The sequence below is a fragment of the Equus caballus genome, chromosome 3 (assembly GCF_041296265.1).
Source record: "Equus caballus isolate H_3958 breed thoroughbred chromosome 3, TB-T2T, whole genome shotgun sequence".
Taxonomy (NCBI): Eukaryota; Metazoa; Chordata; class Mammalia; order Perissodactyla; family Equidae; genus Equus; species Equus caballus.
Window position 1 is genome coordinate 23349980 of NC_091686.1, and position 21868 is coordinate 23371847.

The 21868-nt window shown below is 44.5% G+C and overlaps 1 protein-coding gene across 2 annotated transcripts in view; it reads left to right on the forward strand.

Moving 5' to 3' along the window:
* AARS1 (alanyl-tRNA synthetase 1) overlaps nucleotides 1-21868 on the forward strand; it is a 28228-nt gene that overhangs the window by 3958 nt on the left and 2402 nt on the right. The window contains exons 1-17 of one of the 2 annotated variants that reach the window (XM_001501012.6): nucleotides 2817-3121; nucleotides 6004-6168; nucleotides 8792-8980; nucleotides 9432-9577; nucleotides 11827-12018; nucleotides 12534-12678; nucleotides 13049-13194; nucleotides 13826-13934; nucleotides 14095-14245; nucleotides 14975-15099; nucleotides 15537-15681; nucleotides 15923-16101; nucleotides 16834-16947; nucleotides 18310-18516; nucleotides 19024-19208; nucleotides 20951-21059; nucleotides 21725-21838. In XM_001501012.6, coding sequence (XP_001501062.4) covers nucleotides 2999-3121; nucleotides 6004-6168; nucleotides 8792-8980; nucleotides 9432-9577; nucleotides 11827-12018; nucleotides 12534-12678; nucleotides 13049-13194; nucleotides 13826-13934; nucleotides 14095-14245; nucleotides 14975-15099; nucleotides 15537-15681; nucleotides 15923-16101; nucleotides 16834-16947; nucleotides 18310-18516; nucleotides 19024-19208; nucleotides 20951-21059; nucleotides 21725-21838 — 2544 coding nt within the window. In that variant the 5' untranslated portion in view covers nucleotides 2817-2998. Of the gene's footprint in view, nucleotides 1-2816; nucleotides 3122-6003; nucleotides 6169-8791; nucleotides 8981-9431; nucleotides 9578-11826; nucleotides 12019-12533; nucleotides 12679-13048; nucleotides 13195-13825; nucleotides 13935-14094; nucleotides 14246-14974; nucleotides 15100-15536; nucleotides 15682-15922; nucleotides 16102-16833; nucleotides 16948-18309; nucleotides 18517-19023; nucleotides 19209-20950; nucleotides 21060-21724; nucleotides 21839-21868 lie in introns of those variants that run through there. The other variant, XM_023637313.2, reaches the window with a different exon arrangement.

The following is a 21868-nucleotide window of genomic DNA, read 5'->3' on the forward strand; positions in this document are numbered from 1 at the left end:
TGACTTATTTCACTTAGCATAATATCCTCAAGTTCCATCCATGTTGTCTCGAGTGGCACAATTTTTTCTTTTTTATGGCTGAGTAGTATTCCATTGTGTATATACCACATCTTCTTTATCCATTCATCAGTTGATGGGCATTTGGGTTGCTTCCAAGTCTTGGCTATTGTGAATAATGCTGTGATGGACATAGGGGTGCATATGTCTTTTTAAATTAGTGATTTCAAAAATGTACTACAAAGCTATAGTAATCAAAACAGCATGGTACTGGCAGAAAAACAGACACACAAATCAATGGAACAAAATTGAGAGCCCAGAAATAAAACCATACATCTATGGACAGCTAATCTTCCACAAAGGAGCCAAGAATGGAGAAAGGAAAGCCTCTTTAAGAAATGGTGTTGGGAAAACTGGAGAGCCACATGCAAAAGCATGAATGTAGATCATTATCTTACACCATACAGAAACATTAACTCAAAATGGATCAAAGAGTTGAACGTTAAGACCTGAAACCATAAAACTCCTAGGATAAAAGCTTAGGCAGTACACTCCTTGACATCAGTCTTAGATGGAACTTGTAATCTTTTTGTCTGAACAAATAGGTTCGGACACTCATCCTCTAGCTTAGGGTCTTTCTGCTCCAAGTGTGATCCCCCAGCAGCATAGATAACACCTAGGAGCCTATGTGAAATGCAGAATCTAAGGCCCCAGTCCAAACCTCCTAAATCAGTGTCTGAATTTTAAGACTCCAGGTGGTTCCTATAGCGCCTTATGGTCTGAAAACAATTATTCAGTCACTCCCATTTGACTTGATAGCAAATAAATGAACATTCTAAGTCCATTTTCTAGATGCTAAAAGTAGCTGTGGTGCCATGGAAGAGTTAGAATCTAGGACTACATACTTCCAAAACTAAGTTTTTAGTTGTCCTATCTTGAGCCCCCGTTATTTTCCTCATACCCCAAGGTGAGTTTCAACCAATGTTCTATTGCAGAGCAGACCATGTGTATAGCGCTCACTCTTACCAACAAGCCTATTTGCTTAGCCCAGAGTAAGTTAGATGTTTCCTAAAATACACAAGTTGCATGTTGCATTGATAGCCTTCCCTCTATTACATATTGACGTTAAAAGAGAAAAATATCATAGAGAATTGGGTAATTATCTGAATAATTCGTGTTTAGGAAAGTGTGACTTTTGGGCCTCAATTACAGTTTCTCTTCATGTGTATTGACCCAGTCACTGGGTGAATAAAATGTTTTTTTAATCTGTCTCTAATTCTTTCATGAGTGAAGGTGCTATCCTAACAGCAACCACTCTGGCAACATAGCAAAGTTATTGAGATTACAATCTCTATTACTTTATTTTGAAAGCACAATTTGTACAATTTTGGCTTTCCATTTTAAGTATGGTGGTACAGAAGTCTGACCTATTTCTCAGATGGTTTAGGCTACATGTGCTATTTGGGGCTAATTTGGATCAGAACACACACTTGTCTCTCTTGGTTTTGCCCTCAGCTGTCTTACGTAACCTATGGGTGCCTCGATTTCTTCAGCTGTTAAAAGCTGATGATAATAGTGACTTATTACAAGGTTGTTATGAGGATCAAAACCTTAGATCAGTGCCTCCTGCATACTAAGGGCTCAACAAATGTTAGGTGACATGATTATTAATGAGTTGCTGTGACCTGGGAAGTTAATTCAAGAGTTTTATTTTACTGGCTTTTCAGCTTGACATTTCTGTAGGCTGCTTTTACATAAAAATTTTGTGTTTTATCCTTATCCCTGTTATGACCAGTAGCACAATTTTATACCCATGTATTTGGATATATCAGATGATATAGGCAATAGTGGAATGGTTAAAAGAGTATGGGTCTTGGGGGCCGGCTCTGTGGCCAAGTGGTTAAGTTTGTGTGCTCGGCTGCGGCAGCCCAGGGTTCGGATCCTGGGCGTGGACATGGCACCGCTCATCAGGCCACGTTGAGGCGGCATCCCACATCCCACAACTAGAAAGACCTGCAACTAAGATATACAATTGTGTACGGGGGCGGTTTGGGGAGATAAAGCAGGAAAAAAAAAAAAAAGATTGGCAACAGTTGTTAGCCCAGGTGCCAATCTTTAAAAAAAAAAAAAAAAAGAGTATGGGTCTTGGATGTGGTTTGGATCCAGGCTCTGCAACTTACTCTTCAGCGAGAACTTGGGCAAGGCAGCTACCTCATCTCTAAAAATGGGATGCTAGTTGACCTGCCTCATAGGCCATTTAAAATAACACAAAATGAGGGACCGGTCTGGTGGCTCAGTGGTTAAGTGTGCATGTTCCATGTCAGCCGTCCAGGGTTTGCCAGTTTAGATCCTGCGCATGGACCTAAACACCGCTTGTCAAGCCATGCTGTGGCAGGCGTCCCACAGATAAAGTAGAGGAAGATGGGCACAGATGTTAGCTCAGGGCCAGTCACCCTCACCAAAAAGAAGAGGATTGGTGGCAGATGTTAGCTCAAGGCTAATCTTAAAAAAAAAATGACATGAAATGAAATGTGAAATGTTTAATACAGTGCCTCACATATCAATATTAACTATTATTTTTCAAAGACAAATCAAGGACCAGATGCCAATTCAACTGTCCCTCAACGAGTAAGTTATTTCTTCCATATCAAAGCCAAGAAGGTCTGACCAGGACAAGTGTATCCATGGGTACAATATATCAGAATCTTTGAGGTCTTTATACCATTCTGCAACTAAAATGAGCAGAACTACATAGCGACAGCTGTACCCTCTACCAAACACGTGTCACCATGTCCCCTTGTTAACCACGTCAACTATTAGAACTTCCCATGTGGAAACCAAAATGTCGGCCTCCAAGAGGCCGCAGCCCACTCAGTCACATGACTGTACCCTAGTCCCTTCTTACCCGGCTGTTGCATCAGCCTATTTAGAGCCGCTCTCCCAGAAACCGACTAATAAGCCGATTCGTGCACGGTTTGATTAGCATGTTGATTCACCAATAATGTCTCGGAGAGGTAAAGCGCGGCGGGGCACTTTCTACCGGCGCGCTCTGATTGGACGGGGCGGTGCGAGTTGCGGACGGCGGTGGCGTGGGGCTGGTGCAGCTGCCCATCTGCGGGAGCAGGTAACCGCGGGCTGCTGGCGGTGGGCTCTGAGGGAGGAGTCAGGGCCGGCGACCCTCGGGAGACGCAGGCGGGTCTCAGAGAGTTCTGTGACGCCGCGAGAGCGGCTGGGCCCGGGACTTGAAAGCGAGGCTGTCGCGGCGGGCCGTGGGCCAGGCCCCGCAAGGCCTCGGGAGCCCAGGCCTGGGCTGGAGCGGGCGCCGCCGCCGCGTCGCGACACGGCGCCGGGAGAGTGGCCTTTTGTTAGCCCCTTGGAGCGCTGGGGGTGGAGCGGGTCGGGTGGCCTTGGTGAGGACCAGGACCTTGGGAGAATCACGATTGCCGTTGACTGCCCGCCCAAAGCTGAGGTTTCATCTCCCCTGGTTTCAATCCCCTAGGGGCGGGCGGTCACGATGGGGGTAATCCCGCCGTGGGCCATTCCTTCAATTCTTAAAATTAGCTAAGTAACTGATACTGGTCCAGGCCCACCTGGAAGCACCGTGCGTGCCCCATCATGTCCAGCTTTTGCTCTTTCAGATAGTCTGCTTTGCCTCGTGTGCTTTAAGTTCATTCAGAATTTGCTATTAAAGGTTTGTCATACCTAATCATGAAATACTTATTCAGCAACCACTGTGCTAGATGTTGAGGATAGACTGGTAATGGTGAGCAAAAACCAGCCATGACCCCCACTGGGATGGAACTTACAGCCTGAAAGGGAGATGGGCATTAAACGAGCTGTCAAATGCATGTGGAAATTATGAAGGAAGACCCCTGGGGCTGTGAGAATAAAATAGAATCCTATCAAGAAGGAGAAGTCTTCCTTTAATAAGTCTCTTTGGAATTGAGGTATCAAAAATGAGAAATTAACTAGGAAAGGGAAAGAGTGGGAGTGGGGTAGACAGCTTACCTGGCAAACGAAGAGCATGTTGAAAGGTCTTGGGGCTGGAGCCTTAAACCCAAACGCCAGTGTGATTTAAGGTTCTCAAGACCTTTCCAGCTCCTGCTGGGAAGTGGCATCAGAGGTCCCTCCTCTGTATCTCATACAACCTTCCGGTGTATTTATATTGAATAAATGCATGCGTGGTGATGGTGACACAGCTTTTGATAGTCCTAGCCTTTGACATACTGCAGTTACTTCTCTGTGTGACTGTCTCCCTGTTAAGGGCATGGACTCGCATTCAACTCGATTCCCAGCACATAGTATGCATTCAGTATGTTGAATGAATAAGCAAAAATGGAGTATTCACGTGTCTTGAAATTTAACTGCTTATTTACCTCAGATAGCCCATATAGAGGAGGAGCAATGCACGCTCAGTCAGAATTGGCACCGTATATTCATTTTTGCCACCATTATTAAGATTCACTGGGAGCCAGGATGAGAAGGGATGAAGAGGAATGTGGTGTGACAAAGTTTCTAAAAACCTTAGCCTTAACTCCTTAGCATGGACATAAAGTCCTCATCTGTGGGAATTTTAGTCGGCTCTTTGGCTCTATCAGCCAGTGTTTCATGTCTTTTTTGCCCAGAGGGCTTTTGTTTGAGTAATGAGTTGATTGAGTTGTGAATAAATCAATTGAAATTGGGGTTAAACATAAATCTGAGAGTCAGAGTCTTATGTTCGCCGTGTACATCATTGTTGGATCTTCCTCATAAGAAAGAAGAAATCTTTGAGTTAAGAGACTTGAATTAATAGTATCCATTCTGTCCCTTTAGCGCTTTCCAGTTTCCTCTAGGGCTTTCCAATTTACAGATTGCTTCCAAATACAGGATGGCTTTTGAGCCTCACAACAGGCCCATAGAGTAGGCAGAGTAGATACTTTTTTACAAAAAAGGAAACACTCAGGGCTAAGTGACTTATTTAAGATTAGAGTTGAGTCTAGAATTCTAGACACTTAGCTAATGTTGTGAAAGAGATGGTTCCCCTTTCTCTAGACACCCGGCGCTGTATGGCACTACAGCACCGTGCCAGTGATTGGTACCTCCACCAAGGCCTGTCGCTTCTCCCCAACGTGCCTCTCAGAGAAATCATAATACGTGTGAAAGAGCTTTGAAATTCTAAAGTTGTTGTATTTCTGAATTTCCGCGTCTTCTGATTCCCTTTTACTCACTCAGTGAGCTCCAGCCCCTCAGTGTGGCTGTTACATCCTCACTCCCTAGTAATCTAATAGCTGGGAAGGCAGCAGTCTACCAGTTGTGGTTCTGGGGGTGCTCAAGCTGGCCAGAGGTAGGTGCGTTCCTGCTACTTGCAGATGGTCCCTTGAACAGATAGGCCCATCCCCAGGTCCACTGCTGCTGACAGCAGCCTCCCCAAGGTGTCAGGCCATGTCTAGAGACCCTGGCTTTGGGGATGATGGAACTTTGCACAGTTCTAGGCATGTAAATTAACACAGAGCTGGAAGGGTCCTTAGAGTCATCTAGTATGGGCCCCTCCTTTCTTGATGAAGTGATGTAACTCCCTTAAGGACTTGGAGCTAGGACTGGGACCCCGGTCTCCCAAGCCTCCCCCCATCCCCACTGGGTTTCTCTGCTGGGCAGTAAAGATGGAGTGTTTTTATCCCCATTTCCTAAGTCCTGGCCTAGAGCCTGGCACGGGGGATGCTCCATACATGTTTTGGAATGAATGAATACATGAAGAAACCACCTCCTGCTCTACTTGGTGTGATGGTGTATTGGGCCTCTTGAGGTTGGCATGGGAAGGAGGAACTCATGGAACTGCAGTCTGCTGGTGCAGCAGGTTTAGCTTTGAGATGATTTTAGCCTTGGACATTACAACATAGAGGTTTTAGGATCAAACAGCTTACCCATGTCCTGCTATGACTTGGCCTGAGAAGCCAGGAGTCTTGCATAATGCCTACGTATTTCTTAGTTTCAGTTTCCCTAATTTTTCTTCGTTTTTTCTTTTGTAAGTTCTGTTGGGTTACTTTCAAGATGGACTCAACTCTAACAGCAAGTGAAATCCGGCAGCGATTTATAGATTTCTTCAAAAGAAATGAGCACACCTATGTTCATTCATCTGCCACCATCCCATTGGATGACCCCACTTTGCTCTTTGCCAATGCGGGCATGAACCAGGTAAAGGTTTTTTCCCTTCCTCTTGGCTATTTGTCTACATAGGAGGCAGCAGAGCAGTGATAAAAGCCAAGCCCCTGCAGTCAGACGGAATTGTGGGTCTGTCACTTACTGTGTGATCTTGTGGAACTTACTTTGTGTCGTTGAACCTCTGTTTCTTTGTCTGTGAAGTGAGAAATAATAATAGTGCTTGCCGTTAGGTTGCAGTGAGGAGTAAATAAAATAATGCATAAAAAGTGTTTAGCATAGTATTTGAGTAAGCACTCAAACATTAACCATTATTATTTTCAGTTATGGTGAGAGACCCCAATACCCATGGATCAAATTTGTATGCCTCTCAAGAAAAATATAGCCTGCGTCCAGCCTGTAAAGTTTGCCGTTTTTTTTCTCCTAAGGCAAAAGCTGTGTTTTCTTATAATCAAAGAGGGGGTTACTATTGCTGAGCCCTGAAGAGACTTGTTACTTCAGCTGTTGTGCTTCTCCTTCATCTCTTTGTTATTCTTCCTTTTTTTTTTTTTAAAATAAAACAAGTAAGTTCTTCAGGATTCTTTCAGAGCTTTGCTCTCATTCCCATTCTAGGCCATGCACAGTTTTATTGATTTTTTTTAAACCTCTTTCTTAAAACTATTGCCACCAATGCCAGTCTGGATCCACTGCTGAAGAAACTTTATTAGTAAGATTTGCATTTGGGGCAGTTGAACTATAAAATATATTTGAAAGTTTCGTTGTTAGAGAGAAGGTTTTCTCTTGACATAATGGGAGCATCAGAAGTTTATAAAGGAGTTTGTCAATATGCCTGTGACGTTGAAAACTGTTTCCTCGACTGGAAGTGGATTCAGGGAGATGGTGCCCTCAAGGCTTTCTTTTGGTGGTTCTCTGAGAACCCTGCTTAGCCCAGTGGACCCACCAGCCCTTAGGATGCATCTCACTCTGGGATAAGTTGACATTTTCTTTTCTCTCGGGTCTTTTTTCTGGCATGGAAAATTAGAGGCAATGGGAACATTTTCCACCTTGTATAACATTAACTATGAAACTATAAAAATGTTTTCAGTTACATGTGTGAGTCCTTTGTGTGCACCTGGAATTGGGGGCACTAATTTTAGGCGGACTGTTTCAAGGTGATGGGTTTTCTGGAACAATGGAAAGGTTCTATTCTATTCAGGCAGACCTAGGCACGGGCTTGTCTTCTGCCCCATGTGCTGACTATACTTGGTAGAAGAACCATGGGAGCCGAATGTTGGTAAACATTCTCTGGATAACAGTAACTATAAGCCTGCACGTGGTACTTCTATGTGCCAGGCACGGTTCTCTGTCTTTTACATATATTAACTTATTTCATCCTCCCTTTGTACCATCCCACTGAGGCGCTGAAAGCTCAAGTCGATTGTCCAAGCTCATACAGCTGGTAGATGCTGGCACTTGGATTTGAACCCAGGCAGTCATTTGCTTAACTTTTGTGCTATATTCTCTTAATCAGAAATACATTGACTTTTTTTTGTTTGCTTTTTTTTATATTTTGAAATAGTATTTATTTGGAATCTGCTCTTTTTCAGGTACTACTGTGCTAGGTGCTGGATATACAGAGATTAGTAAGATAGTTTTTGCTTTTAAGGAGTTTATGGTTTAATGCAAGACTGTCCAAAGGAACTTTCTGCCTTGATGGTAATGTCCAGTATCTGTGCTGCCTAGTGTGGCAGCCACCACTCATGTGTGATTATTGAGCTAGTGAGACTAAGGAACAGAATTTTTCATTTTTAAAAAATTTTAATTGATTACTAATTATTTCATTTTAATTAATCTAATTTCACATAGTCACAAGTGGCTAGTGGCTATCAAATTGGACAGGTCTAGTGGGAAAAATAAGGCAAAGTTACACAAATAGCAATGATGGTCAAAGTATAACTTGATAAATCCTCAAAGTAAGGTAACTGTCTCCCTTCACATCCAGTCCTTCACTAAGTTGGGCTGATTTTACTCCTGTAATAGGTCTCAAATTTTTTCTTCCTTATCATCTTTACTACCAAGCTGGCATGTCAGTTTTAGAATAAGTTCTTCCAGAAAGATAGTGTAAGCCCTGACCGTCAGAGACTTTTGAGGAAGCACAGGTTTCACCGCCTCAACCTTTAGCTGTTATCTCAGATCTGGAGGCCTTTCCCCTGCACAGGTGGTGTCATTGGCAGTGGTGGGGACCATTAGAGACCAGGGAGAAGCTGCCCCAAGGTAGGCTGCCTGTGCTGCAGCCTCGTAGGGCCACCTGCCTCTGACACTTTTCTGTATTCCAGGCTAATTAAATCATGAACAGAACAGTTTATATGTCGTCTTTTCCTGGCAGCGTGTGACCATCTGATACACCTGCAGCTCTTTTTTTTTTTTAATTTTATTTTTCCTTTTTCTCCCCAAAGCCCTCAGGTACATAGTTGTGTATTTTCAGTTGTGGGTCCTTCTAGTTGTGGCGTGTGGGACACCGCCTCAGCATGGCTTAATGAGTGGTACCATGTCTGCACCCAGGATTCGAACTGGCGAAATCCTGGGCCATCGAAGCGGAGTGCACGTACTTAACCACTTGGCCACGGGGCCAGCCCCCCTGCAGCTCTTTAAAAGTTGAAATGTTCCCTTGCTTTTTTAGTTCAAACCCATCTTCCTGAACACTATTGACCCATCTCACCCTATGGCAAAGCTGAGCAGAGCTGCCAATACCCAGAAATGCATCCGGGCTGGGGGCAAGCACAATGACCTGGACGACGTGGGAAAAGATGTCTATCATCACACCTTCTTTGAGATGTTGGGCTCCTGGTCTTTTGGAGATTACTTCAAGGTAAGCTCAAAGCAGGAAATCCATTGGGATTTTGAGCAGAGTGGTCATATCCACTGAAGGAAATGGGTTCTAATTTTGCTTGTTTTAGAATATGAAATAACATCTAGGAGGTTCAGGAGTGAAAGACATTTAATTCTAAGACTCCCTAGAAGCAGTACCTATGATTTAATGTGTTCACTTTACCTTTGGAGATATTATATAAATTGATCCTGTGGTGATGATTTTGTAATGTATAAATATCGAATTGCTCTGATGTACATCTGAAACTAACAGGATATTGTATGTCAACTATGCTTCAATTTTAAAAAATTGATCCTGAGTTCAGGTGAGTTTATGGTGAAGATATTGTAGTTTTGTATCTGTGTTCCCAGGATCTGGATTTTTTCCTACTGATACTAAATAGATTTTGGTTTGGCCATGTTCCACATCTTTCTTTTTGTTCTTTTTGTAGGAATTGGCATGTAAGATGGCTCTGGAACTTCTCACCCAAGAGTTTGGCATTCCAATTGAAAGACTTTATGTTACTTACTTTGGTGGGGATGAAGCAGCTGGCTTAGAACCAGACCTGGAGTGCAAACAGATCTGGCAAAACTTGGGGTAAGAATGCAACTCACATGTTGAGAGTATTGAGGAATAAAATGATTCCTACGCTCAGCGCCAGGGTGAGGTCTTATGACTTGGAGTGCATTGCCATTGCCCATCTTGGGGTGTGCCTTTTGAGATGCAGATGGGGGTGACTGGGAGTAATTATCCTTTGGTGCTTAGTATGCTTAACTGATCATTCTGTTTTTGAAAGACAACATAAAGAGTCTCTCGTTTTTTGTTGGTCTTTTAAATATTTTTAGAAATTATGCATATAATGCATATATCGTAAAAATTCAAACTATATAGAAATGTGAAAAATAAGAAATGGAAGATCCCTAAGATTAATCATTGTTAATAGTTTGATATCACATATATGGTCTTCCAGGTCTTCATATTTTGTATTTCTGTAACCCTGTGTGTATGTGTGAGTCTTTCTCAACAGAGTAGTGTTCTTCATATGAAGCAGTTTATTTCTTATGGAAATGTGATGGTGTCAAACAGGTCTAGGACACAGGGAGTTTTCTGTCTTTTTTTTTTAATGTAGTATAATTCTAAAGTAAAATAACGTAGCATAAAAGGTAACATGGTAGATGAACTGTATGTATTCTGTGCTTTGAACTAAATAGAATTCATGAAGTGCTGCCTCAAGAGGAATCCGAATGTGGGTGATACACTTCTGTAGATAGCAAGGATGCCCATGATGTCTTTGTCTCATTTTCTTGTTCTCTTTACTTAACTCTCTTATCTACTAGTACATAGCTCTTCTGGTTTTTTTTTTTATTACTTTTACTCCAGATATGTTATTCCAATCCAGCTTCCCCTTGTACTTGGTCTGAATCCCCTACTTAGTTTGACTCTGTAGTCTAAATGTACTTGGACATTTTGGGTAGTAACTTGTGAAACTTAAACACTAATCTTGACTCATTTTTTTTGGTGAGGAATGTTGGCCCCAAGCTAACATCTGTGCCAGTCTTCCTCTATTTTTTACGTGGGATGCTGCTACAACATGGCTTGATAAGCGATGTGTAGGTCCACGCCCAGGATCCAAACTCATGAACCCTGGGCCACTGAAGCGGAGCACAGGAACTTAACCACTATGCTGGTAGGCCAGCCCCTAATCTTGACTTTTTAAATTCTGTTTTACTTGGCTTATATATATCTGTAATTTGTTTATCAAGCAAGCACAATCCTTTTTGAATGCTCTGTTGTCTAGCAGCTTTCAGTGGAGTCAAATATTTTGGAAATGTTTTAATCTTTTTTTTTTAATTTCTTTTTCTTTTCTTTTCTTTTTTTTTTTGAGGAAGATTAACCCTGAGCTAATATGTGCTGCCAATGCCCCTCATTTTGCTGAGGAAGACTGGCCCTGAGCTAACATCCGTGCCCAACTTCTTCTACTTTATATGTGGGACGCCTACCATAGCATGGCTTGCCAAGCCATGCCATGTCCACACCCAGGATCTGAACCAGCGAACCCTAGGCCGCCGAAGCAGAACGTGCGCACATAACCACTGTGCCACCAGGCTGGCCCCCCAAGAAATGCTTTAATCTTATTCACTTCTTTTTGGTATCATTTTAAGGTAAAAGATGACTAAATTGGGGGTATGGAGAGGTTACTTTAAATAATGAGCAGCTTTTTTTTGTTTTTTTTAAAGATTTTATTTTTTTCCTTATACTCCCCAAAGCCCCCCCAGTACATAGTTGTATATTCTTCATTGTGGGTCCTTCTAGTTGTGGCATGTGGGATGCTGCCTCAGTGTGGCCTGATGAGCAGTGCCATGTCCGCGCCCAGGATTCGAACCAATGAAACACTGGGCCGCCTGCAGCGGAGCGCGCAAACTTAACCACTCGGCCACGGGGCCAGCCCCAATTAGCAGCTTTTCTAACACTTATACTGTCATATAATCATTTTTTAAAATGAAGGAACATTTGCAAAGAAGATGTTTGCTTAAATTCTGGTCATATGCAGCATAAACATTTCTATTTTTATCTGTTCCTTTCTAGGCTTTGTCCATATCTTTGCATATTTTTATTTAGTTATGATTGGAGCATATGTATATTTTGTATTCTGTGGTAGTCACTCTTGAGAAGAATCATATTCTCCCCCTTTTGTAGGATTTGTCTGGAGGCTTAGCATTAGTGATTGCCGAAGAGTTGGCCTTCTTTCTAGAAGTGCATAAGGATCTCCTTTTGCAGTGGATGCAAGTCTGGGCAGAATTCCTGTCAGTAGCTATAACTGGGCTTATCTTCCGTGCTCTGTGCAGGCTAGATGACACCAAAATCCTCCCTGGCAACATGAAGGACAACTTCTGGGAGATGGGTGACACGGGCCCATGTGGTCCCTGCAGTGAGATCCACTATGACCGGATTGGTGGTCGGGACGCCGCACATCTCGTCAACCAGGATGACCCCAATGTGCTGGAGATCTGGAACCTTGTGTTCATCCAGTATAACAGGTGGCCTTGGAGTCCTGCTCTGTTCCTACTAAGAGCAGCACCTTTCCTCAAGCCAAGGAGAGAAAGAGGAACTCAGCACATGGCTGTCTTGTCATGCTCGTCTTTGGGGACAGAGGAGCCGCACTAAAGCAGGCACTAAGGGCATCATGGGCTCTTATGGCACATCCTTTACATTTCACTTCTCAAGTTTTCCCTCTGATCTCTGGGATAAGGCTATAAACTAGTTTTATCCCACATAATATCTGCTTAAGGGCTATTCCTGTAATGTCATTTTTGCTATAATTTGGACTGCTCTTTTAAAGCTTGTTTCTTTGAAACTTGCCTCACTCTTAAATGGACCCCAGAGTACTTCTCCTTTCCTTTCTTCCTCTACTCCTCTCCTCCTGCCACACCAGGCAGAGGTAAATGGCAAATAGTCACAGCCTGCAAACTGTGCTATGTACATGAGTTTAACCAGCAGGGAGAGGTACAGCCTGGGTCCTTGTTTCAACTTCCTCTTTCTCTGGATCATGCAGGGAAACTGATGGCGTTCTGAAACCTCTTCCCAAGAAAAGCATTGACACAGGGATGGGCCTGGAGCGATTGGTGTCTGTGCTGCAGAATAAGATGTCCAACTATGACACTGACCTTTTTGTCCCTTACTTTGAAGCCATTCAGAAGGTACTAGTCCTATTGCAAACTTCTGTGGAGGTGTCCAGGCTGGACTCTTAGCAGTACTGTCACAGATAAAATAACCATACACTTTGCCAGCTGTGTGTGGCAAAATATGTATGTGGCATACCTGTGACCATCTGCCAACTTCATTGTTAATAATATGAGGCTCTGAGCTCAAGGCACTGTTATTTGTTGAGTGCAGGGGCCTGGCTGGATGCTCTTTACTCCCACTACTGTCATCTTTCTTGGGGTTATAGGATGTGGCAAGAGGGTCATCCCTTGCCCTAATGCCCCCTCAGTCCTCGGAACCTTCCAGGGCAAGGCAACGCCAGAAGGGCTGCTTCCTGATGACCTGCTTCCTGCGTTTTATCCGTAGGGCACAGGTGCCCGGCCGTATGCTGGCAAAGTTGGTGCTGACGATGCTGATGGGATCGACATGGCCTACCGGGTGCTTGCTGACCACGCTCGGACCATCACTGTGGCACTGGCTGATGGTGGCCGACCTGACAACACGGGGCGGGGGTAAGTATGTTGTGTATGGGGCAGTGTTAAGACTGATGCCATAAGTTTTATGACTCTTTATGGAACTCAAAGCCATACTTTATTAGTGTTTTCTTTGTCTTCTATTTAGTTGAAGGGATCTCTTTAATCTTTTAGGGATGAAGGGAGTTTCAGCTCATGTTAAAGAGTTACCACTATATTAAATCTTTGCTGCTAAAGAACAGGATCATAAGGATTGTATTTAAGCTTGTCTGATAGGATATCAGCAGGGGCGGGGTGAGGGTAGGTATTGAGTAGCCCAGGTAACTTCATTACTGACAGGCAGGACCTGGGACTGTGGGCATCAAGTCAGCCATCTGGTCTGTACTTCTTGCCTCCATCTCTGGGTCAGCAGAATGTGGTAGGAAAACAAACCAGTCTTACCCCAGGTCATCCTTGATGCGTGTTTGTGGGTATGTTACTGAGTTTTATGTTGGGATTAATGTTAGTGACCTTGGGGAAATGCAAAAGAAGCAGGCTTAGGATAGAAGAAAGTCTCTGAAAGAAAGACAAGAAGTTGATCATCTTGCTTTGGGCAGAATTCCAAAGGACCGCTACAAAACACTCAGCAGGGAATGTTGTCTAGCAGGGGACTGGGTTCTGCCTCTTACAGGTATGTGTTGAGACGGATTCTCCGCCGGGCTGTTCGATATTCCCATGAGAAACTCAATGCCAGCAGGGGTTTCTTTGCTACGTTAGTAGATGTTGTCGTCCAGTCCCTGGTAGGTATATTTCCCTGCTTACCTCTTCTGTACTAAAGCACATACCTTAAGAGGCATAGGGTGGGAGATAGCATCCTCATACATTAATGAGAATTTTTAGAGAAGTCATGGAATAGTCCCTGGCTTCATTGGGCCAACATCTCTATTTCCCCTTTGCCAGGGAGATGCATTTCCTGAGCTAAAGAAGGACCCAGATATGGTGAAGGACATTATTAATGAAGAAGAAGTGCAATTTCTCAAGACACTCAGCAGAGGGCGTCGCATCCTGGACAGGAAAATTCAGAGCCTGGGAGAGAGCAAGACCATTCCTGGTAAGGACCAGTTTGTTCCTTTCTTCATACAAGCCAGTTCATATTTCTGGAAGAGGCAAGCCCTGTTGATAGTGGACTCTCATGTCTCCAAAGGCTGAGCATAGCTTGGTTAAATTGCTTTTGATGTAAAATGGGGTTTATAGTAAAATTGTAAAAGTAATACGTTATTGTGGTAAAGTACTCCAACAACACAGAAGTAAAAAAGGAAAATCCTCTTTCCCAAACTCATTTCTCAGAGGCAACAACTCTTAAGAGTTTGAGGTGTAACTATTCAGGACTTTTCTGTTTGCAAACAAATATATGTAGGGGTGTGTGTGCATGCATGTGTGTATTTTTCAAGCAAAAATGGGAACATATGGTATATTCTATTTTGCAACATCTTTATTTTTTCCAGACAAGAAAATTAATTCCAAAAGATTTTTTTTTTTTTTTACTTTTTATTGAAGCATAATATAATGTATAAGGGGAAAGTCTGATGAATTTTCACAAACTGAATGCACTTGTGTTCAGATTAAGAAACAGAACTCTACCAGAAGACCTCTTGTGGTAATTCCTCCAGGTCAATTCCAGACTTAATGGATTTTTCTGACAAGCGCACAGAACCAATCCTAGCTTGCCTTGTCTCGTTAATCACTTCTGTCACTGCCATCATCTTCCTGGGAAGGGCTTGGGCTGGAAAAGAAGCGAGCTGTCCATGTTATTCTGACACAATTCCTTTGTGCTGTATAGGGGACACTGCTTGGCTCCTCTATGACACCTATGGGTTTCCAGTGGATCTCACTGGACTGATAGCGGAAGAGAAGGGCCTGGTGGTAGATATGGATGGCTTTGAAGAGGAGAGGAAACTGGCCCAGGTAAAGAATTTGGGGAGTGAGCAGGAATCCTAACACGAAGCAAGGCAGGACTTGACTGCAAAGCAAGCAAGAGTTTCTCTCCATTAAAGTCTTTGAAATTCTCTTTTTCTCTAGACCAGTGGGTCTCAGCTGGGTGCAGTTCAGCCCCCCAAGGGGACATTTGGCAATAACATCTGAAGACATTTTTGGTTTTCACAACTAGGGGAGGGATGCTACTGGCACCTAGTGGGTAGAGGCCAGGGATGCTGCGCAACATCCTATAATACAGAGGACAGCACCTCACAACAAAGAAATACCTGCTCCTAAAAATTATTAGTGCTGAGATTAAAAACCCTGTTCTAGAACTTTACATGGGGCATAGTTTAGCAATTTTCAGTTCTTCAGAGTTCTTTTTCTTCTACATTAGGGTAACTTATGCGTATTTCTCTTACTGGCAGCTGAAATCACAGGGCAAGGGAGCTGGTGGGGAAGACCTCATTATGCTGGACATTTATGCTATTGAAGAGCTCCGAGAAAAGGGTCTGGAGGCAACAGACGATTCCCCAAAGTATAATTACTATTCAGACTCCAGTGGGAGCTACGGTACGTTACTGTGCTTATCTGGGAGGTTTTTGAGAGACAAGTCTCAAGATTAGGTACCCAGGATATCTCTGGTAGAAAACCAGTGTGCTAAGCTCTTTCGTGGAGTCTCATGGGTTTGCTTCCAAAATAAAATGAGACAATTAGAACCTAAGGAGAGTTTGAGAAATAGAATCCAGCAAAAGCCAGCTATGAATATGTAGACGAAGTCATTGATCCTGTTTCTCCCCCTTCTACTATCAAGTGTTTGAGAGCGCAGTGGCTACAGTGATGGCTCTGCGCAGGGATAAGATGTTTGTGGAAGAAGTGTCCACGGGCCAGGAGTGTGGAGTGGTGCTGGACAAGACCTGTTTCTATGCCGAGCAAGGAGGGCAGATCTACGATGAAGGCTACCTGGTGAAGGTTGATGACAGCAGTGAAGATGTGAGCCAACAGTTCTTCCTTGTTAGCCAGGGAGGGGGTCTGCTCAAGGGCTGGGCCTGGACTCGGGTAGCTTTTTGTGGCTCCTCAGCACTTGCCGCCTTGGGGAGCAGATACCGCTGATCTTTGGGTTGGGTTCCCTTGTCAATGTTTATGTGCTCGAGGTTGCTGCTGCTTGCACTCTGCTGCCTTCATGGCCATTGGGTCCCCTTGTAGCAAGATCCTTGCAGCCAGGCTGCATAGATTGATCCTAGGTTCTTCCAGCCTCTCCTCGTGAACAAGAGGCAGCTTTGTGGAGGGTGGACGTCCTTGTAGAAGACTCAGCCTCTAGCTCTGCCACTGCTGACTCTGGTCTTGAAAGACCATGAGCATAGTCTGCTGGGCTTTGAGTTTCCTTGAGATGGCTTTAAATTCTCTAAGACTCTCCTTAATGGGATGAGTATGTGTGTGTATATATGCATATGTGTGTATGTGTGTGTATATATATATGTTATATGTAATGGTATATATGTGTGTAATGGATGTATATATAACATATATAATAGTAATGATGGTATATATGTATATATATGCACAGTCTTGGTTGATATATATGTAATTTACATATATAGAGTTTACATATATTTAAATTTATTTACATATATAGAGAACATTTACATTCTCTGTATTTTTTTCTATCTACATATATATACACACGAATTTATTTATTTATTGATCTCCTCCTTGGCTCTTTAGAAAACTGAGTTTACCGTGAAGAATGCTCAGGTGCGTGGAGGGTATGTGCTACACATAGGAACAATCTATGGCAACCTGAAAGTTGGGGATCAGGTCCGGCTGTTTATTGATGAGGTGAGTTGCATTATGCTGGTTATCATTGGATCTGGTTAGTAATCATCTTTTTTAAAAAAATTCAGCTTTGGGCTGGCCCTGTGTCATAGTGGTTAAGTTTGGCACCCTCCACTTTGGCAGCCCAGGTTTGCAGGTTCGGATCCTGGGCATGGACCTACACCACTTGTCAGCATGCTGTGGCAGCAGCCTACAAACAGAATAGAGGAAGACTGGCATAGATGTTAGCTCAGGGCTAATCTTCCTCAAGCCAAAAAAAGAGGAAGACTGGCAACAGATGTTAGCTCAGGGGTGAATCTTCCTCAAAAAAAAGGTCAGCTTTGTCGAGCTATAATTGACATATAAAATTTTAAGATATTTAAAGTCTGCATTGTGGTATACATGTATACATTTGATATACGTATACATTGTGAGAGGAATTCACCTCTTCCTTCAGCTTTAAATTGGTCCATCATTATTGTCACTCCTGAGTGAAATTATAAGTAGATTATTGTAAGTAGAGTGCAGGAGTAAATTTTAGGAGGCCTATAACTGAGAGTTAAATCTTTATGTTCCCAAGTCAGACCACGATGATTTCAGCTGAAATCCTATAGCCTCATTTTCATGGATTGCCTTTGTCTGGGTTAACCTCAGATACTTCTTTAGGAGCCAAGGATCCTGTATTAAGAAATAGGTTCTGTTGCATGTGACAGAGTTCCAAAGTAACAGTAGTTTAAAACAAGATAGAAATGTGTTTCTCAGTTAAAAGTCTAAGCTGATACAGAGGCTCTGCCCCTACACAGTCAGGAGGCCCAGCTTTTCCTTGCTTCCTGCGCTGCCATTATTGGTGGGGTGTTGCCATTGATTTCATGGTCCAAGAAGGTAGCTATCAGATCCGTTTTCTAGGCCAGGGGTTGGCAGACTTTTTTGGTCAAGTGCCAGATAGTAAGTATTTTTGGCTTTGCAGGCCATACAGTCTCTATCACAATACTCCACTCTGCCGATGTAGCACAGAAGCACTGTAGGCTATGTGTAAATACATGGGTGTGACCGTGTGCCCGTAAACCTATTTATAGAAAGGGACAATAGGCTGGATTTGGCTCTCAGGCCACAGTTTGCCAACTCTTGTCCTAGGCAGAGGCAAAGAGGAAGGGGAGGGCGTGCCCCTTCCCTTTAAGGGTATGCATCACTTCTCCTCACAACCCATTGAACAGAACTTAGCCACATGGCCACACTTAGCTGTAAGGGAAGCTGGGAAATGTAGTCTTTATTCTGGGCAGCCACGTGTCCAACTAAATTGTAATACTCCGGAAGAAGGGGAGAGCAGGTACTGGTGACTGGCAGTCTGTTGCAGACCTCTCCAGCAGCCAGCTCTGTCCTTTACAGCCCAGACGGAGGCCTGTCATGAGCAACCATACAGCTACCCACATTCTGAACTTTGCCTTGCGCTCCGTGCTTGGGGAGGCTGACCAGAGAGGCTCCTTGGTTGCTCCTGACCGCCTTCGGTTTGACTTCACTGCCAAGGGAGCCATGTCCACCCAGCAGATCAAGAAGGCGGAGGAGATTGCTAATGAGATGATTGAGGCAGCCAAGGTAGGTTGGATTATGTGTAAGCTCTTGGGTCATGAACCTCACTCCTTCCCGTATCATCACTTTCTACCCACGGAGCCTCAGCCCTCCAGATGCTTTCACTTCATCATACCATATTCTGTCTTGCACACAGATTTTCTTAAAGCAGTGATTCTCAACTGTGCTGGGTGGGGGGCAATGGCAGTGTTCAGCAGAGGGACCTAGGGCCTCTGGGGAAGGAGCGCAGAGAGGTCTTTGCTCCACTCCCTCCTTAGAACAACCAGAGATCTTCTACTCGTGTCTGTCATAAGATTTGGTCCACAGTTTACCAAAATAGTTGGAAATTTCCTATTTAGATCCCCTTGACTTTACACCTGGTGCCTTATTTCAGGAGGCTCAGGATACATGATGGGCAGAGGCGTGGTTAGAAACCCAGAGTCCTGCCTGCAAGACCATACTCTCCCTGCTGCTTCCCACTGCACCTCAAGAGAAGATCTCTCAGGTTTTTTTTCTGTCTTCTTTCCATGGCAGCCTGTCTATACCCAGGATTGTTCCCTGGCAGCAGCTAAAGCCATCCAGGGCCTGCGGGCTGTGTTTGATGAAACCTATCCTGACCCCGTGCGAGTCGTCTCCATTGGGGTTCCAGTGTCGGAGCTGTTGGACGACCCCTCTGGTCCTGCTGGCTCCCTCACTTCTGTTGAGTTCTGTGGGGGAACGTGAGTACCTTGGGGAGCGGTAGACAGGGTCACCTGCTTTTTATTAATTTGGCATTACCCTTGGAGGATGTGCATAATAGGCTAGAATAGCTCTCATTTTTCTAAGGTTGAAATGAACTCCTCAGAAATACACTTGCCAAACAGCATTCCCAAGATCTTAGCATCCTCTTGCTCCAGTCAGACCCCTCAGTGTCTGACGTTAACATTTCCAGGGTTTGTGATGAAATGTTCTTCCTAGGAGGAGAAAGTGAAAAAGCTTATCTTAACACTTGCCACCCAGTTGCTTGCGCTTGTTCCCTGGGCTGATCTTGATAAGAAGGCCTCTGAAGTCAGGATTCAGCAAGGCCGTGGAGTGCTTTGAACTTCTCATCTGGTCCTAGCCCCTTTCCCTTCCTAGGGCCTCACTTAGCTCCCTTTGCCAACTAGAGCAGCATCTGGGCGATTCACCGTTGTCTCAGAGCACCTGAGTGAGGCCACACGGTAGACCCAGCGCAGTTTGGCTTGGCAGAGCCTCTGGTTTCTGCCAACTTAGATTCCTCCATAGCCCTTGGGGGCCTTTTTGGGACAGTCATGGTGGCCTGGGAAGTTCCTGCTTCCAAAAGCAGCTTAGTGAAAAGAACGTTCTTTCTTTCTTTATTTTTTTCCTTTTTTCTCCCCAATGCCCTCCGGTACATAGTTGTGTATTTATAGTTGTGAATCCTTCTAGTTGTGGCATGTGTGATGCTGCCTCAGCATGGCTTGATGAGCGGTGCCATGTCCGCACCCAGGATTCGAACTGGTGAAACCCTGGGCCACCAAAGCAGAGCACGTGAACTTAACCACTCAGCCATGGGGCTGGCCTGTGAAAAGAACATTCTTAAGGTCATGGTAGAGCCCATCCAGGGCCTCCTGAGGCCTCAGACAAGCAGGGAGCGGGTGGGCATGTGGAGGGTGGGGAGAGATCTGGTTCCAGGCCTCCCTCTGCCCAACTGAATTACTGCTTCCAGTGAGTCCCACTTCTGCCTTAATATCTCTTGACACGATGCTCTTCAGAGCACAGGAAACAGCTTTCAAAGACCTTACACCACCCTCGCAAAATGACTGTGAGACACAACTAAAATATACAACTATGTACTGGGGGGATTTGGGGAGAAAAAGCAAAAAAAAATTGGCAACACTTGTTAGCTCAGGTGCCAATCTTTAAAAAAAAAAAAAAGACTGAGAGTTAATGAGCATTTGAGGTTCTCTGAGCAAATGGGGAATAAAACCTATTTGTTTAGGGAGTTGTGGTAAGATTTTAAAGGTAATCTCCAATTTCCTCAGCCAGTGAGCAAGGATAGAAGAATGTAGCTTTTGTTCTACCAAAGACGACTAAAAATGTGCATGAATGTAGAGCACGCCAGCAGTAACACTGTATTGGGTATTAGGGATTACAAAGCACTTTTGTTTGATCTCATTTGATTTTCACCACAGTCTGTGAGGGAGAATTATCCCCACTTTATACATGAGAAAACGGAGGCTCGGAAAGGTGGTGTCTTGCTCAGTGTCACAATGCTCTCCGCCCCAGGCCTCCTCTGATCTTTTCCCCTTCCTGGCCAGAGCTGTATTCTGAAATTCCCTTTCCCCACTGTCCTTGGGGGAGCTTCCCAGGAGCGACTATTTCACAGGGCTTGTGTCCCCCAGCCAAGGGCCCCCAGGGTGCAGTGAGGAGGCCAGGGCACCTGGGCTTCCTGGTCACCACAGACTTTTTGTTCTGCCCTCAGGCACCTGCAGAACTCAAGTCATGCAGGAGCGTTTGTGATTGTGAGTGAAGAAGCTATTGCCAAGGGCATCCGGAGGATTGTTGCTGTCACAGGTGCCGAAGCCCAGAAGGTGAGCAGATCAGGCTGCTTGTAGCTTATTTGAATAAAGCACGAGGAGCCCAGTCTGTGAGTCCAGAGTGCAGACAGCTAAGTGCCTGCTGCAGTCAGAATTGCAAGTACAGTGCTACCCCCAAAATGTCCTCAGTTACTCCTACCTGGCAGGAGAAAGCCACCACTGCACAAGACTTCTGAGCTATCTTATGTTTAATGTTGAAAAATATATGTAACTTCTGCCATCTACTCTATCATATATCCATGTGTAGGAGGGTCAGCCATAGTTTTGCTGTGGCTTCTGGTGCTCCAGTAATTACCCACATCTCCCTAGGGGTATGTGCCTAGTTTGAGATGCATGGAAGATGGAGACAGTTGCTCTAGCGGTGGGGACTATAGCTTGTTCATGGGGTAAGAAGGGCTCCTGACTCACGAGTTCTCGGTCACCCCCTGAACCCGAGTTAGTGCAGCCTTTCTGCTGGTCAGGCGTGAGGAAGGTGCTCCTGTCTGGGGCATGAGGCTGCAAACATTTGTTCCCTGAGAGAAGAGAAGCTTCTGGTGTCTTGGGATGTGTTGTTCCGTAGCCTGCCATTAATAGTGCTTGCCATAGTTGTGTGCAGACAGAGTAGTGAAGCTGAAAGTTACCTGACCCGGAGTTTACCCCTCCCAATGTCCCTCTCCCAGGCCCTCCGGAAAGCAGAGAGCTTGAAGAAATCTCTCTCTGTCATGGAAGGCAAAGTGAAAGCCCAGACTGCGCCAAACAAGGATGTGCAGAGGGAGATTGCTGACCTGGGTGAGGTAGGGCGGCCTCCCTCTCCCTCCTCAAGC